The sequence below is a fragment of the Salvelinus alpinus genome, chromosome 19 (assembly GCF_045679555.1).
Source record: "Salvelinus alpinus chromosome 19, SLU_Salpinus.1, whole genome shotgun sequence".
In the NCBI taxonomy this organism is placed as follows: domain Eukaryota; kingdom Metazoa; phylum Chordata; class Actinopteri; order Salmoniformes; family Salmonidae; genus Salvelinus; species Salvelinus alpinus.
Window position 1 is genome coordinate 37,297,073 of NC_092104.1, and position 16,422 is coordinate 37,313,494.

The 16,422-nt window shown below is 43.1% G+C and overlaps 1 protein-coding gene across 2 annotated transcripts in view; it reads left to right on the forward strand.

Moving 5' to 3' along the window:
• Positions 1-16,422, forward strand: part of LOC139545489 (transmembrane protein 132C) — a 240,398-nt gene that overhangs the window by 139,637 nt on the left and 84,339 nt on the right. For both annotated transcript variants that reach the window (XM_071353303.1, XM_071353304.1), the window contains exon 4: positions 15,834-16,020. In XM_071353303.1, coding sequence (XP_071209404.1) covers positions 15,834-16,020 — 187 coding nt within the window. The remainder of the gene's footprint in view (positions 1-15,833; positions 16,021-16,422) is intronic.

The following is a 16,422-nucleotide window of genomic DNA, read 5'->3' on the forward strand; positions in this document are numbered from 1 at the left end:
GTGAGCATGTATTTCCAACAACTCATGGCCAAGCTGAATCAGATGCTGGACTACAACACGTTGTCTGATATGAACGAAAGGCTGATGACACAAGTAGCGTGTGTCATCAGCGCCTGCACCGGAACTCCTCTAGCGCCTGCACCGGAACGGGCGAAGGGTGTTCGTCGAGCAAGATGAGACATGATGTCTGATGTGGAGACCGAGCCAGAGGACCCCGATTCATTTTTAATAACCTCCCCACCCTGGCGCTTCCTTTAGTTTTTGAGGATCTGAGTCAGCAGACTGGAAAAGGGCCAAGAGTGCTTATGGGGAGACAGGGCTCAGTCAGAACAAAAACTGGAGCAATAGTCCACACCTACCGCAGCCCTACCAGAACATCTGATTGTCTGTGGTCTATTGCACAATCACCTGCAAAGTGCCTCTGTGTACATCACTAAGGAATGAACATGGTCCACACACACCCACACAGTTGTGAAGAGGGCACGACAGCACCTCTTCCCCCTCTGGAGGCTTAAAGGAGGCTTAAAAGATTTTAGCATGGGCTCTCAGATCCTCAAAGTTCTACACCTGTACCATTGAGAGCATCTTGACTGGCTGCATCACCGCTTGGTACTGCAACTGCAAGGCACACGACTGCAAGGCGCTACAGAGGGTGGTGAGTACAGCCCAGTACATCACTGGGGCTGAGCTCCCTGCCATCCAAGCCACAACTCTCTTGCACTGACTCTATACACATACTGTACACACACACACACACACACACACACACACTACATATGCCCATACGCACATAAGAAGTTCACGCATGCATACTGACACCACTCACACACTTCCACTGTCTATTATCTATCCTGTTAACCTCTACTATATGTACATTTCTACCTCAATTATGTCATACCCCTGCACATTGACTAGCTACCGGTACTCCCTATACATAGACATGTTATTTTTACTTGTTTATTGTTATTCATTATTCACTGTTTATTTGTTCCTCATATCACTATTTCTATAATCAAATATATTTATATTTAACTCTGTTGGAAAAGGACATGTAAGTAAGCATTTCACTGTTACTCTACACCGGTTTACGAAGCATGTGACAAATACAATAAAATGTTACTTGATCAGAGACTTTCCACAAACTCTTTACACCTACAGTTGAAGTCGGAAGTTTACATACACCTTAGCCAAATACATGTAAACTCTGTTTTTCACAATTCCTGACATTTAATCCTAGTTAAAAATCCCTGTTTTAGGTCAGGTAGGATCGCCACTTAATTTTAAGAATGTGAAATGTCAGAATAATAGTAGAGAGATGTCACGCCCTGACCTTAGAGAGCCTTTTTATGTCTCTATTTGGTTTGGTCAGGGTGGGCATTCTGTTTTGTTTTCTATGATTTTGTGTTTCTATGTTTTGGCCGGGTATGGTTCTCAATCAGGGACAGCTGTCTATCGTTGTCTCTGATTGGGAACCATACTTAGGTATCCCTTTTTCCCTCCTTTCGGTGTGGGTAGTTGACTTGTGTTTGTGGCACTATGCCCTCGTAAGCTTCACGGTTGTTTATTTTGTTTATTGTTTTGTTGGCGTCATTCCAAAATAAAGGATACTGTACGCTCACCACGCTGCACTTTGGTCCACTTCCTTTGACGGCCGTGACAAGAGAATTATTTTTTTCTGCTTTTATTTTTTTCATCACATTCCCAGCGGGTCAGAAGTTTACATACACTCAATTAGTATTTAGTAGCATTACCTTTAAATTGTTTAACATGGGTCAAATGTTTCAGGTAACCTTCCACAAGCTTCCCACAATAAGTTGGGTGAATTTTAAGTCAGGTTTCTAGGCCTCCTTGCTTGCACACACTTTTTCAGTTCTGCCCACAAATGTTCTATGGGATTGAGGTCAGGGCTTTGTGATGGCCACTCCAATACCTTGACTTTGTTGTCCTTAAGCCATTTTGCCACAACTTTGGAAGTATGCTTGGGGTCATTGTCCATTTGGAAGACCCATTTGTAACCAAGCTTTAACTTCCTGACTGATGTCTTGTGATGTTGCTTCAATATATCCACATTTCCCTACCTCGTGATGCCATCTATTTTGTGAAGTGCACCAGTCCCTCCTGCAGCAAAGCACCCCCACAACATGATGCTGCCAACCCCGTGTTTCACGGTTGGGATGGTGTTCTTCGGCTTGCAAGTCTCCCCCTTTTTCCTCCACACAAAACAATGGTCATTATGGCCAAACAGTTCTATTTTTGTTTCATCAGACCAGAGGACATTTCTCCAAAAGTACGATCTTTGTCCCTATGTGCAGTTGCAAACCATAGTCTGGCTTTTTTATGGCGTTTTTTGAGCAGTGGCTTCTTCCTTGCTGAGCGGCCTTTTAGGTTATATCAATATAGGACTCGTTTTACTGTGGATATAGATACTTTTGTACCTGTTTCCTCCAGCATCTTCACAAGGTCCTTTGCTGTTGTTTGAGATTGATTTGCATTTTTCGCACCAAACATCTCTAGGAGACAGAACGCGTCTCCTTCTTGAGCAGTGTGACGGCTGCGTGGTCCCATGGTGTTTATACTTGCGTCTATTGTTTGTACAGATGAACGTGGTACCTTCAGGCGTTTGGAAATTGCTCCCAGGGATGAACCAGACTTGTGGAGGTCTTGGCTGATTTCTTTTGATTTTCCCCTGATGTCAAGCAAAGAGGCACTGAGTTTGAAGGTAGGCCTTGAAATGCATCCACAGGTACACCTCCAATTGACTCAAATGATGTCAAATGATGTCAATTAGCCTATCAGAAGCTTCTAAAGCCATGACATTTTGTGGAATTGTCCAAGCTGTTTAAAGGCACAGTCTACTTAGTGTATGTACACTTCTGACCCACTGGAATTGTGATACAGTGAAATAATCTGTCTATAAACAATTGTTGGGAAAATTACTTGTGTCATGCACAAAGTAGATGTCTTAACCGACTTGCCAAAACTATAGTTTGAAATTTGTGGAGTGGTTGAAAAATGAGTTTTAATGACTCCAACCTAAGTGTATGTAAACTTCCGACTTCAACTGTACTTCTAAAAACGTTTTCCACCGACTCCCACTCACTCACCCACCGTTACACACAGAACATTACCCTATTCTTTTTACTACCCTTTATGCATTTATTTTTTATAAATGTCTCTTGTATATTTTCTTTCAAATGTGTTGTACACTTATTTTTCTATACAGAACCAGTGAAAAGTTTGGACACACCTACTCATTCCAGGGTTTTTCTTTATTTTTACTATTTTCTACATTGTAGAATAATAGTGAAGACATCAAAACTATGAAATCATGTACAGTAGTAACCCTAAAAGTGTCAAACAAACCAAAATATATTTTATATTTGAGATTCTTCAAAGTAGTTACACTTTGCCTGATGACAGCTTTACTCGTGACATTCTCTTTGTTTTACTTGGCTTATCTTGTACACTTTATTTTTTTATGTCATTAGACCTATTTTATCATTTAACTTTTGAACACTTTTTTTTAACGAATAAAAGCATGGCCTTTCCTTGCTTTGGTGACAGAATTTGCACCCATGGGGGGGTGGGGATCTCTAGTCTCCACCAAGTGTTGTTAACACGCTATGCTTCCCCTTATCCAAATGGCGGTGGAGAAACAAGCTTTTGACTATTCAGAGATAAAACACCTACGTTTTTTTACGACTGCCGTGGAAGTGGCTAGTCTTCAAAGGTGTAAGGATAATTTGAAGTCAAACTAGGGTATTTGGTGCAGTGTGTGCATGTGCATCATTCTGAATCATTGTGTGAGTCACTTATTGTCTGCCTTAACAAGAACTGTACAGGTAAGGGAGGCAGGTAGCCTAGTGGTTAAACCGTCGGGCCAGGAACTGAAAGGTCGTTGGTTTGAATACCCGAGCCGGCATGGTGAAAAATCTGTCAATGTCCTCCTGAGTAAGGCACTTAAGTCTAATTTGCTCCAGGGATGCCATACTACTATGGCTGGCCTTGTAAAACAACACATTGTTAAACGGTGTATGTAAAAAAAAAATATATATATATAAAATAGCATCTTAAATCTATATGGTACTGTTGTCTGAATAGGCTCCATTTAGTTCTTGATACCACTATTCATAAGATGTTGGAACATTTCTGTGTCCCTGTTAAGGCAAATTACATGGATGGGTGCATTTGCCCTGTTTACCACTGACATAATTGAGGAACACATCCTTGTTGAACTAAAACTGATTCCCACCGTATCCTCTCCACTCCAACTTAGGGGGCCTTAACTAACAGGGAGGTTGTTAACATTTAACTTTTGCATTTTGCCTCAACTAAAGAGTGGTTTTAATGGAGTGCCATTGATCGGACACTCTGGGCCCCTAGTCAATGGACCTTGTGTGTGTGCCCTGGGTGCGGTTGCCGTGCCAACAATGGTGGACTTCCAAGGTCCAGTCTCATTAGGCTGTAGAGGAGGACAGGCTCTCCCAGTCCTGAGCTGCAGGTGGCCATCACATCATGTCACTTACTAAACACCCCAAGAGAGCAAGGAAAAGGATATCAGCTTATCGGCACAGGCATCATTGCTGCAGACAGCTGGGGTTTGTATCTACTGCCCCCTAGTGTGTGGATGAGTGCTATGCCCACTGCTCAAACCACAACTCCAGTGGTCAGCTGTGGTCAACTCAAGCTACATTTTGTTGCAGAATGTGAAAGGGCGGGGTTGAGATGTTAGGATCTTATCTCTTTGGGTGAAAGGAATTTGTGGGGTTTGAAGTGAGAGAGTTGGAATGGAATTATTTGGAGAAGAGCAACAATACCTTTCGAACAGTAGCCTAAAACAAGCACACTAATAGCACAAAACCATAACTATATAACTGAGGTTAAGGGGTGGCTGTTGATGATTAGCGTAGTCATTTTGGGTATATTAAAACAGCAGGGTTGCTTCCACTAATGGTGCTAATGATGTTCTTCTGTAGAAATGTATTTCTGATTGGACACCTGGTGGCACAGGGCATTTTCTTCTCCTCCTAATGACCGCATTACCTCTCGAGGTCATTTGCTTCGGTTATAGTCACTTCCGTGTACAATTCCACATAAGCAGACGCCACGACGGCTCTCAAGGAACTACACTGGACTTTGTGCAAACTGGAAACCGCATATTCTGAGGCCGCATTTATTGTAGCTGGGGGCGTTAATAAAGGAAATCTAAAGAAAATGCTCCTGAAATGTTGCTATTCGGGGCGAAAGCATGACCATTGCTACGCTCCCCTACGGGACAAACATCTACTGATGCGCCATTGAGAGCATCCTGTCGGGCTGTATCACCAACTGGTATGGCAATTGCACCGTCCACAACCGCGGGGCTCTCCAGAGGGTGGTGCGGTCAGCCCAACGCATCATCCGGGGCACACTGCCTTCCCTCCAGGAAATCTACAGCACCCGGTGTTACAAAAAGGCCAAGAAGATCATCAAGGACCTCAGCCACCCAAGCCATGGCCTGTTCACCCGGCTACCATCTAGAAGGCGGAGACAGTACAGGTTAATCAAAACTGGGAACGAGAGACTGATAAACAGCTTCTATCTCCAGGCCATGAGACTGTTAAACAGCCACAACTAGCCGGCCTCTGCCCAGTACCCTGCCCTAAACCTCAGACACTGTTACTAGCCAGCTTCCACCCGGTACTCTACCATGCACCTTAGAGACTGTTGCCCTATGTACATAGAGTCATTGAACACTGGTCACATAAATAATGTTTACATACTGTTTTACCTACTTTATACTGTATCTACTGCTGTACATATCATTCCTAGTATACTGTATCTTGTATAAATTAATCTGGTGTAGATACGTATAGATTGCATTTTGATTACTGTTACAGTGCTATTTGGGTTGTTAATTGGATTCATTCCGACATATCTTAATTTCCTTCTTTAGACTTTTTGGATAATGTGTGTATTGTTAGGTATTACTGCACCGTTGTACTTCTGCTGTGTACTGAATAATATCCACTACTTCTTTCTGTCTGCAGCATCTCAGAGTTTCACTTTAAACTGCCTGTCTGCTTTGTACAAAGTGGTACAGTAGCTTACTTGCTAAATATGTTCTCCTTATGAATATAGATGATTTTGGAATCAAATAGTTTTGCCTTAAATGTATTTGGATTTTTTTCCAGAAAGATGTGAGGGAGAGGAAAATATAAACTGGCAGCACTTTGAATAATTAGTTGTTATTCGTGCTTCCTCAATAGAGCACTGAATTATACTGTTGATATAGCAACCTATGACAACATAACTGCTAACTGAATGCATGGCCCTGTGAGGCTCAAAGTAAACACCTAGCATGCCTCCTAAGTAAAAAGACTACCTCTGCTTGTGTGTCCTTCTTCCCAAGTGCATGGCCACCTACATAGGCATCATTCTTAGCAGAGAACATGACAATGACTATAAAGGGCAGTCTTCTTTTGTGTGTGTGTGCGAGATTGGGAGTGTGTGAGAGCTGGGGTTTGTTAGCTAATGAATGCTGCAGAATGCTGTTAGGCTAATAGGAATGTGATCCCCTCCCTGGGTTTGATACACACTAGCGAGAAGCCTTTGGTTTGTGCCCACGGTTCATTATAATGGTATAATTAATACCGCTCAGCCTTTTCTCTGTGTGCCGCACTAGAAAAGGTTGAAGAATAAATGATTCATTTAAAATAATCTGATGCATATTAAAACAGTTATTTAATTAATTAAAAGGAATGTAAGTTATTCCAAATCCAACTGGCAAATATTTTTTGCACAATACATCTCTCTATCTCTCTGTCTCACACACACACGCCCTATTGCAATAGCAATTCTCATTCCTTCCCACTGCTTAATCACATGGACAATTTGCCTTCTTTTCTATGCTGGGTCTGTATTAACATTTCAGCCAGAATTTTGCTGGCAGTGGCACTTGTGAATTCAAAGGCTGCTTGACTTTCATGCCATTAGAGAATAGCAACAGCTTTATAGAGTGAATGTTACGTCCTGCTACTCATGAACTGCAGTCAAGAAGCACTTAGTGGGGAATTGTGACCCTGTGACCGCAGATAACCTCTGCTCAACATCTCTCAGTTCAGACAGATGGAAAGATAACAGTCTGGTAACCTTCACCGCTCAACAGTACTCAACCTCTCTGCTTTCACCATGGAACATACTATAAAACACCCTCTTGCACAACCACTCCTGAACAACATTATGCAAAAGACTAATACTACACGCTACATACAAATATTATGGGTGTGTTTGGCTGTACTGTTGTTTTCTAAAACATGACGATCCAACGCTTCTATTTGCTCCTCAGCCTTTTCTTTAGCCAGACTAGCTTCATCTCTCCAGTGGCCACTTCAGTAACCCATACATGTCACTGCATAACCATGAATATCCCAGAACAAACGCCAAGCAACATCTCCCTGACATTTATCTCTATTATTCTTATTCTTGTCTTCCATTCAATTTGACAGTGTTTTAGTGGGAGTTTGTCTTTTCTCCTCCTGTCGCTATCTCTGTTCTTTTCTGGACAGGCTGAATTGAAAAGCTCTGTTGGGTATAGGTCTCACTGGGGACTCGGCTTGCTCCTCGTCTCTCTCTTTCTCGCTTTCTTTCTTGTTCTCGTCTCTTTCGCATTCTCTTGCTCTTTCTCTTCTCCATCCTCTCTCTCTCCATTTCTCTCTCCGTCAGTTTTTCTCTCTCAAACAACGTTTCCATCCACAGTTTTTATGTGAGTAAAGTCATACCATATAAAAAAAAATCACGACAGCTGTGATGGAAAAGTTTCGGTCCAATTTTATAAGTGCTGACAGATCATTTGTTAATTTGACATGGTGGGATCTTTTTGTGTCGGTAAAATTAATAATACAAGAAATGGCGGTGGAAACACCTTTTATGTGCAAATATTAATATAACAACCATCATATCGAAGTAAACTTGGAGTCACACGATGACATGGTGTGTGGTTCTCCCACTACGACTCGGGAAACCATGCAGTTTATTAAGCTACAGATTAACTAAACTGTGATGAACTTCACAGGATTGTGAAAGTGCAAGGTGATCTTGATGCTCCTTTCCAATAAATATCGAGGGTCTTATTCTGGTAACATTATGATTGATGCTTGACTGCCGTTTGACAAATACAAATATTCCTGCTTTTCTCCATAATAATCTCATCAAGTACACTAGCCTACCCACACTGTATCTGTTAGCTGTTGGCTAGAGCACACGTGCCAAGAACAGTGTAGGCACATTTTCTATTGAACACAACCATAGAGTTGAAAATGCAGTGGAGAAACATTGAACTTTAGATTTTTATTTGTTACATGAAAGTGAAAAAGTAAATTTTGTCTGCACTACGTCATCACACACTGATTTTTTAAAAATCTGCAACAAGTCAGTTTGGTGGAAGCACACCACTGCTGGGAAAATGGGCATATTTTCTTTTGAGGATTTTAAAATATTCACATGAAAATACATCGCCAATTGGATGGAAACCTAGCTAGTATCGGTAAAATGTTTCCACTGAATAGTCTATATATAATAATATATTCCATTTTACTTATGGGTGGTCACAGGAATCAAACCCACAGCCCTATTAGACGTTTGTATATTTTTTTCACGATACCTTTTCCCGACACCTTCTTTGCCTACTGTCAGTGGTGAATACACTTGAGAGGCCATGTCAAATACCCAGCCAAATGTACTGACAATGATGTATCCATGGCAACAATACACCTCAGGTTGCCATATGCACATCTTAAATCTTGTCATGGTTGTGACACAGCTTTCCATTTATTTTCTTTTTCATAATATTGTTGTCCTTTTCAACATAATATTTTACTCTTGGCTCTATCTCTTGGCTTTTGTATTGCACGGTATTTCCCTGGCAGTAGCCAAGCATTGAGGGATCTGGTTAGGGGGTAGGTTAGGAGATTGTTAGGTGGGGGTGTATATACACTCTGAATGAACAACCTCATATCCGTACGATGCTCCCATATTAGCTCCTAGATTGGGTTTCATGCTCTGACTATTGGGGTCCGTTCTCACAATGCAGACCTGACAACAGACTCTCACCTCGGGGTTGGGTGTGCGTGGCGAGAGCGGCCTGGGGTAATATACTTCTGACGGGCTCCCCCATGGCTGTGAAATGAAATTCCCCCACAGCTTAGTGAAATTTCAGCTGGGCTTTGCTGGCTATTACCTCTGAAGCTCCTGCTCGTCCTATTTCCTCCCCCCACCCCTCTCACCCTGTTCCCTCCTCACCCTCCTGGTCCCTCGTAGTTGTGGTTTGACTTAAAGGGCTTTGTAAGGTCAATTGATTCTATCCCTTTGATATATTGTTATTGTCACGGCTAACCAAATTGCAGCCACATTTGAAAAGAGTGGGCAAAGCTTTTCAGCACAGCACAAATCTTCTTCCCAGCACAGACAAGCGTATACTGCACTGGTTCTTTTCATATGTGACTTCCATGGCTTTAATTTGCCAAGGGATGTAAGGAGACAAAATATTATGGGTGTGCTAGGGTTGTTTGTATATTTATGACTGCCGGTAGCTTTGCTTAGAGACAAGCCAGATGACACTAAAACACAAAATCCGTCAGCAAACAGGTGAATGGCAGTAGTGAGAAATTGGCAGTTAGTGTATTGCATAATTTATGTGTAATAAAATTACCTTCTTAGCCACAGGTTATACTTTACACTGCATACAGGAATAAATTAAAAAAAACGTGGTATACACAATTTTGAGCATGTTCTATAATCTCCGTATTAGTTATATACATAATATCATTCCCATAATGTCTTTATTTAATCTATTTATGTATTACATTTGGGATGTATAGTTCTTCAGTAAAGCAATTTGATGTTTGTGAACTAATGATTCCTGATATAATATGACTGGTTATCTTGCATGCGTGAGGAGCCCTCCTCTCAGAGTAAATAAGTTACTGTGTGTGTGTGTGTGTGTGTGTGTGTGTGTGTGAGAGAGATATATGCATAGGGCTGGTATATCACTGTTCTACCCTGAGGAGCATGGGAACAGCAGACATTCAGGGTACTGTTTTCAAGCACCACTGGAGCCCTAAATTTGATTATTTTTGGGGGAGTTTGCACCCTCCCTGCAAAGCCTCCTTGTAGTATAATGTAGTGCATTTATTCTACTGGCTGTGTGCAGGATATGTCCATCCCCACATCTCACACTGGCCCCAACTTATTTCCTCATCTTTACAGACTGTGTGGACTTCTCCATGTCCAATTTGCTATGTATGTTTTACACATGTTCAAGATGATTGTGTCAGATGTAGGGAAAGTCAATCTCTTTCTCTAATATCACAAAACCAAGAGAGGGATGGAAGTGCTCTGTCTTCAAGATCTGGAAATAGAGATATTGACACTCCAAATGTCAACCTACCCCCTCCAAAGACACACACACCACTGACGGTTGTGTCGCAGTGTAAGCCCCAGCGGTGTAAGGGAGAGGACACAGAAGCCCCTATCACATCTCCCAGAGATTAAATGACAGTGTCACAGTGAAACATTGGCTCTGATAATAGGACAATAGAGCCAGTTTCAATTATAGTCTTCCTCTAGAGAGGACTGCAAGAAAGGAATTAGCTCAGGAAGGTCTGTTTTATTTTTTCTGTCAGTTTATTCTCTGTGACATTGAAATCTTTATTTCTTTAGACTCCTTGGGGCTTAAAACGTAATAGCTAGCCTGATCTTACCAAGGTGGGCTTTTGTTAGCTTTGTGTGACTGAAATAGCTCAGGTATCTCAAATGTGAGTTTCAGACCGTATCAGAAATACTAAAACAATACAACATGAACCACATCCTGCTGTATGTAAAGGACTTAGTATTAAATGAGTACCTCTCTCATTGCAAATGTTAGAATGATGTTTTATTATTTGATTGATGGGTCTTATCAATGTGTTTATTTCCCCCCTGCTGGTAATGCTGTGTTGTGGCGATTGAGAGGTTTGAGATGGCCTCTCCTGTGTGTAGCCTGTCTGCTCATTCTCCTCTCCATGCCAGAGTCAGGACTCTCAGTATTGTCAGGTCCCTCTCCAGCCTCCCATCTCAGCCAGCCTGCCAGATGCTCTTTCCTCACTCCTCCACAGTCTTTATCTAGCTCTACCCCAACTTCTCTCTGTGGTGCTGTTGGCTTAGCTGTCTGTCTGTGAGACCTGGCCCCCATCCCTGCCTCAGTAGAACAACACAGACAGTTTACAGGTGATTATCAGCCCAGCCGCATAGAACACATCCACAGGCCTTTGGTGTAATTGAATTAGAGTCCATGCTGGAAGTCTGAGAGATTGTCGGTCCCAGGGGCTGGAGGGACAGACCTGCTTCCCTGTGATGAGACCAGTGTTTTGAAAAAATAGAAGACAGTATTTTCCGCCTTTCTTGTAGTTTATTGGCTAATTAAGTAAAGTTTCTTCTCTACCAGTAACATTAGCAGCTTCAGACGTTGATTAGCTTAATTTGATCACCCAAAAGGTCAGACAGACTCCATAGCAACAGTTGTCTCAACACCTTAAGTCTACTTCTATCACGTTTCAAGGTAAGACCCAGATGCAGACTGTCGCAGTAACAATGTTTATTACAACAGGGGCAAAGGTACAGGATGGCAGGCAGGCTCAGGTCAGGCAGAGGTCGGTAATCCAGAGTAGTGGGGCAAAGGTAAAAACGCTGGTAACAGGAGACAAAGGGCTGTAAGACATGGTTTTAATTCTAGACACAGGAAAGGTAGGAAATATACGGAGGGTACGGGGCAACAGAGGACGAACAGCAGAAGGGCTTCCGGGGGTGTAGCCGCGGGATTATAGTGGCGTGCCAGCGCATCTGGCTTGACCTTCTTGGATACCGGTTGGTGCTGCGGAAGTGAAGTGGCCAAGAGCCAAAAGAATCCCAATACCACGGGAACCTGCAGAGACTCAACTAGCATGAATTGGATCTTCTTGCTGTGGTTCCCTGACACTCGTCGGTTGATGGGGGTGGTATGGTTGGTGACCCGGCCTATAGAGCGCCCGTCCAGCACTCTAACATTCATGGGAATGGAGAGGGGTTGAGTGGGGATGCCCAGCTCGGACACCAGGGTAACATCTATAAGACTTACATCGGCCCCCGAGTCGATGAGGAGCTGGAGAGACGTGGACTGGTTGCCCCACAGCAGAATGGTGTGGAGAGGGGGGCGAGTAAGGGGAGAACATGTTTCTTTAATCCCCACCAGAGTACTCACTCCAACGAATGAGCTAGGTCTCTTGAAGGGACAGGTAGACACAAAATGACCGGCAGTACCACAACACAGACAACTTTGGTTGTCAATTCTGAGTATGCGTTTGGCTGGAGACAGCCTAGCCCTGCCGAGCTGCCTCGGCTCGGGAAGAGGTGAATCGGCAGTCTTCGGAGGCTCTTGGATGAACTTGGGTCAGCTCAGATCTTCTCAGGGACGTAGACACCGGGGACTTCCGGAGTTCATCAGATGAAAGGTGGGATCCTTGAGTGAGCGATTGGGACTGCAATCAGACCTCTTCTCCCTCCTACATTCCCATAGCCGACCAGGGAGGTAAGTGGGGTTCCCGGGAAACCGGAGTGATGGCTCTGCTACCAGCTGGGTTACTGCGGGGCGGGAGGCATCGTGATAGGCTGCCTAGTAGACAGCCCATGGAATTGCTCCCGCAATGTGTCCAATGCTTGGTCGTGACGTTTGGCCACAGTCTGGAACCCCTCCATTGGACCGTGAAGCAACTCCTCGTGCCTACCAATAGTGGCTCCTTGGGAGGAGATGGCGTAGCGGAGCTGGTCCAAGTCTGCTGGGTCAGTCATGGCCAGTTCGTACTATCACATTTCAAGGTAAGACCCAGATGCAGACTGTGTTGAAGTAACAATGTTTATTACAACAACAGGGGCAAAGGTACAGGACGGCAGGCAGGGTCAGGCAGAGGTTGGTAATCCAGAATAGTGCGGCAAAGGTAAAAATGCTGGTAGGTTCTACGAACAAAACGAACTGGCAACAGACAAACAGAGAACATAGGTATAAATACACAGGGGCTAACGGGGAAGATGGGCGGCACCTGGAGGGGGGTGGAGACAAGCGAAACAGATCAGGGCGTGACATCTTCATTTAATTAAATGCATCACATTCTGACAGCTTACAAGGTCTGTTGAATAGAAGCACTAAGACACTCACACGTTCACGCTGTATTTTACCTATAGCACCTGTTCCTATTCAGTGACTCACAGTGAGTGTTACTATGCTGTAGAATAATGTTTTTTCCAGGCTTGTCTATCCCTACCTGCATGGTAGAACTCCCACACCAGTCCGTCAAGTGTTAAAGGAGAAGTTTGCTTTTTTACAACCAAATCTCTAAGTTGCAACAAAATGGAATATAACGTGGAGGGTAAAGTTCGGAATGAAACAATTTCATGTACAACATTTAAAGACATGCATCACTATACTGAGAGTTTCCATTTCTAAAAGGACGTATTTGAGTGTTTTTGGAGCCTTCGTTCATGTTCTTTCAGAGCCCCCGTACTGCACAACAACAATGAGGAAGTGAATTGCTGGTTGGGGTAAATTTCGCACAAACAAGTGAAATTGCAAAAAAAGTGTCTGGACCCTTTGGTTTGGTTGTAAAAAAGCTAAATTCTCCTTTAATATGCATTACTGTGGCTGCTCACCAGGACTTATCTAACACATGCTACTGCTCTCATGAACAAGGTGATGTCATCAAAGTTAAAGGGCCAAAATAATATGCACATGTAGCTATGTGAATTCCTCTTCTCCTAGATATTTCCTCATTCTTCACATTCATCTCCTCCCATATCCTCCCCTCTCACCTCATATCTAATTTTCTACTGTCTTCATTATTCAAACATTTTATTGCAGTCAGATTTTTCAGTTTTCAAAATTGCAGAATGTCTGTGTTAAGGTTACGCTCATAGAACAAAGAAAATTGTCATCTGCAATTGTATCTCCCTGATATCTCAGGAGCTGGTGTTCTATATTCAGATGAAATTTGAAACCTCATAAAGTCCTTCATTTTCACGGCAGTTATTAAAAAATGCCACCTATGATGCCGTAGGGAGGGCAATAATTGACATCTCTAAATCAAAAACCTGAATGGATTCTCTGTTCCTATGCAGAAGAATTTGCTCAGAGAAGAGACAAATGGTGAAATAATGTCAGTGTTTGAGTTCACGTCATACCATGCACAGCTGAATCCTGCTTCTCCTGAGACACCTTCATTAGTTTGACTCTGTACTTTGTATATTCTATTGTATTCTGAATTTGATGTTACCAGAGGATCATGTTTGCACTGAAATCTGAGTGGGTGAGGAAACTAGGGCATTTTTCAGATTACCAGTGACACAGCCCAAAGTGCAGTCCTGTGACTGTACATACCGTTCAAAGGTTATAAACTCTGGTCAATCTGTTCATCAGCTGTCATCGTTGTTTGGTTGATGACCTCAACGCTTTTATTGGTCTTCCAACCCAAATTGCCATCTGTTTTGACAGAGGGACTGGATGTAGCAGTTATGTAAGGCCGTTTTCTACCATGCCACTGCTCTGACAGCCCAGCACAACCCAGCTCTCTCCTCACTGATTGCTACTCTGTTATGGAATGCGGCACAAGTTATTTGGTTGGTTGTCTTTTTAAATATTTATACTCACTTCCGTTTCTTGTAGAAATTGGGTTGTTGTGTGCTAGGACACAAATCACTCATTCTCTCTGATTGAAAATAAATAAGAGAATGGGAAGTGAGTATGTGCCTTACAAAAACCCAGGGTTCAGCAAATAAAACGCCTGGTCTATTATTCATAGTTTTCCTGTTTTCTGAGTCACATTCATAATTGAGGACATTATATATTTGCTCAGATGTCTTTTCTCGAAGTACTACGCATGTTCTTTGTTCACCACCACAATAAAAAAATGGGCAAATTGGTTTGCGGTCTTGGAATGAAGCTGGGAAAGTAATTAGATGTGTTGATCTGTACTGTAGGGTGCCATACTGTATGTGCCATAGATACAGTAGACAAACTGCCGTCGTTGTCCTGAGGCCAAGCAGCACCAGAAGAGATTCAGAGAGGGTGCATATTTCTCTCTTTCTCTCTCGTTCTTTCTTTCTGGTCAGCCTCAAATGAAGGAGATGCTGTTTAGTGCCGTTGGGCCTCGGAGACAGTGCGTGAAATGTATTGGCCCTGAGCCCTGCCATTTGACACGCCAGACAAGGCTAACAGATCTTGTGCCATTTCCATTTCCTGCGTCTGTGTAAAGCTGACCTTTGCTGCCTCCTGGCTATTTATTTAAACTCTGAGCACCAGAGACTTATGGTGTCACCGGGAAATGATATTATCAACGCTCTCCATTTGTCTGCAGCCCCGCTGTATATTCTCCCTGCATTGCATATACTGTAATGCTATATATTCATACTGTGCTGCTGCTGCAAATGAGGGCAGTGGTTAACACCCAAGACTTCATGTCCAGACAGTTACTTGTAGCCTCCCTCTGAGATAAAGATGAATATGTATTACAGTACTGTACAGAGCAACTGTAGCCGTATGGGCAGTATGAAAAATGTCAATATAGAGCTGTGAGAAATAGCTATTAACAGTGCATATCATACCATGGACCAGAGTTGACCTTTTGTAGATGCACAGTCTAAAATGTCAGGGACATTGATTTAGTCATCAGACTCCACTATTTTTAATAATTCGATTAGGACTGTGTGTTGGTAGAGCTCATGGACGGACACACTATTACTTTCTAATAGAATACTGATCCTCTCCCATCTCTTTCTCTCTGTCTGTGCTGCAGGTCTGAGGAGGGTGTGCAGAGGGTCCTACAGGTGGACCTGGAGGTGGACAGCTTCCTGGGTCCACTGGGCAGCCGCTGGATCACGTGGCAGGTGGAGTACCCGGGCAGCCGTGCCACCACGCAGGAGGCAGAGACAGAGATCCGACTGGCCCAGAAGGACCTGGGGGGCATTGTGCCCCTGGCCATGGTGAGTGGTGCCAGTCAGCCAGTCACAATCACTACAACACACAGAGCAGATGGACTGTGCCAGAGATCTGAAGAGCACAAAGTTCACTCAGTTTTGTAGGTTACACACTGTGCATCCTGCTGTTCACAGCAGTGACGATGCTTCACATAATTGTTTTTCTATTCACAACTTTGACTTTTGTACATCTATTGCATATTTTGTATAATCACTTACTGTATATTATTATTGTGGAGTAATATGTGTATAGGTCTTGTACATTACACATCTAAGAAATCTTAGATCTTTGATTCCTGATGTCACTACACTGAAATCGCAGACCTTTAGCTTCAGTGTTTTGCCTGTGGAGTGTGTGTTTTGTCATGGAGGAGTGGGTGCATGTGGCCCTCAGCAGGCCCTGTGTGG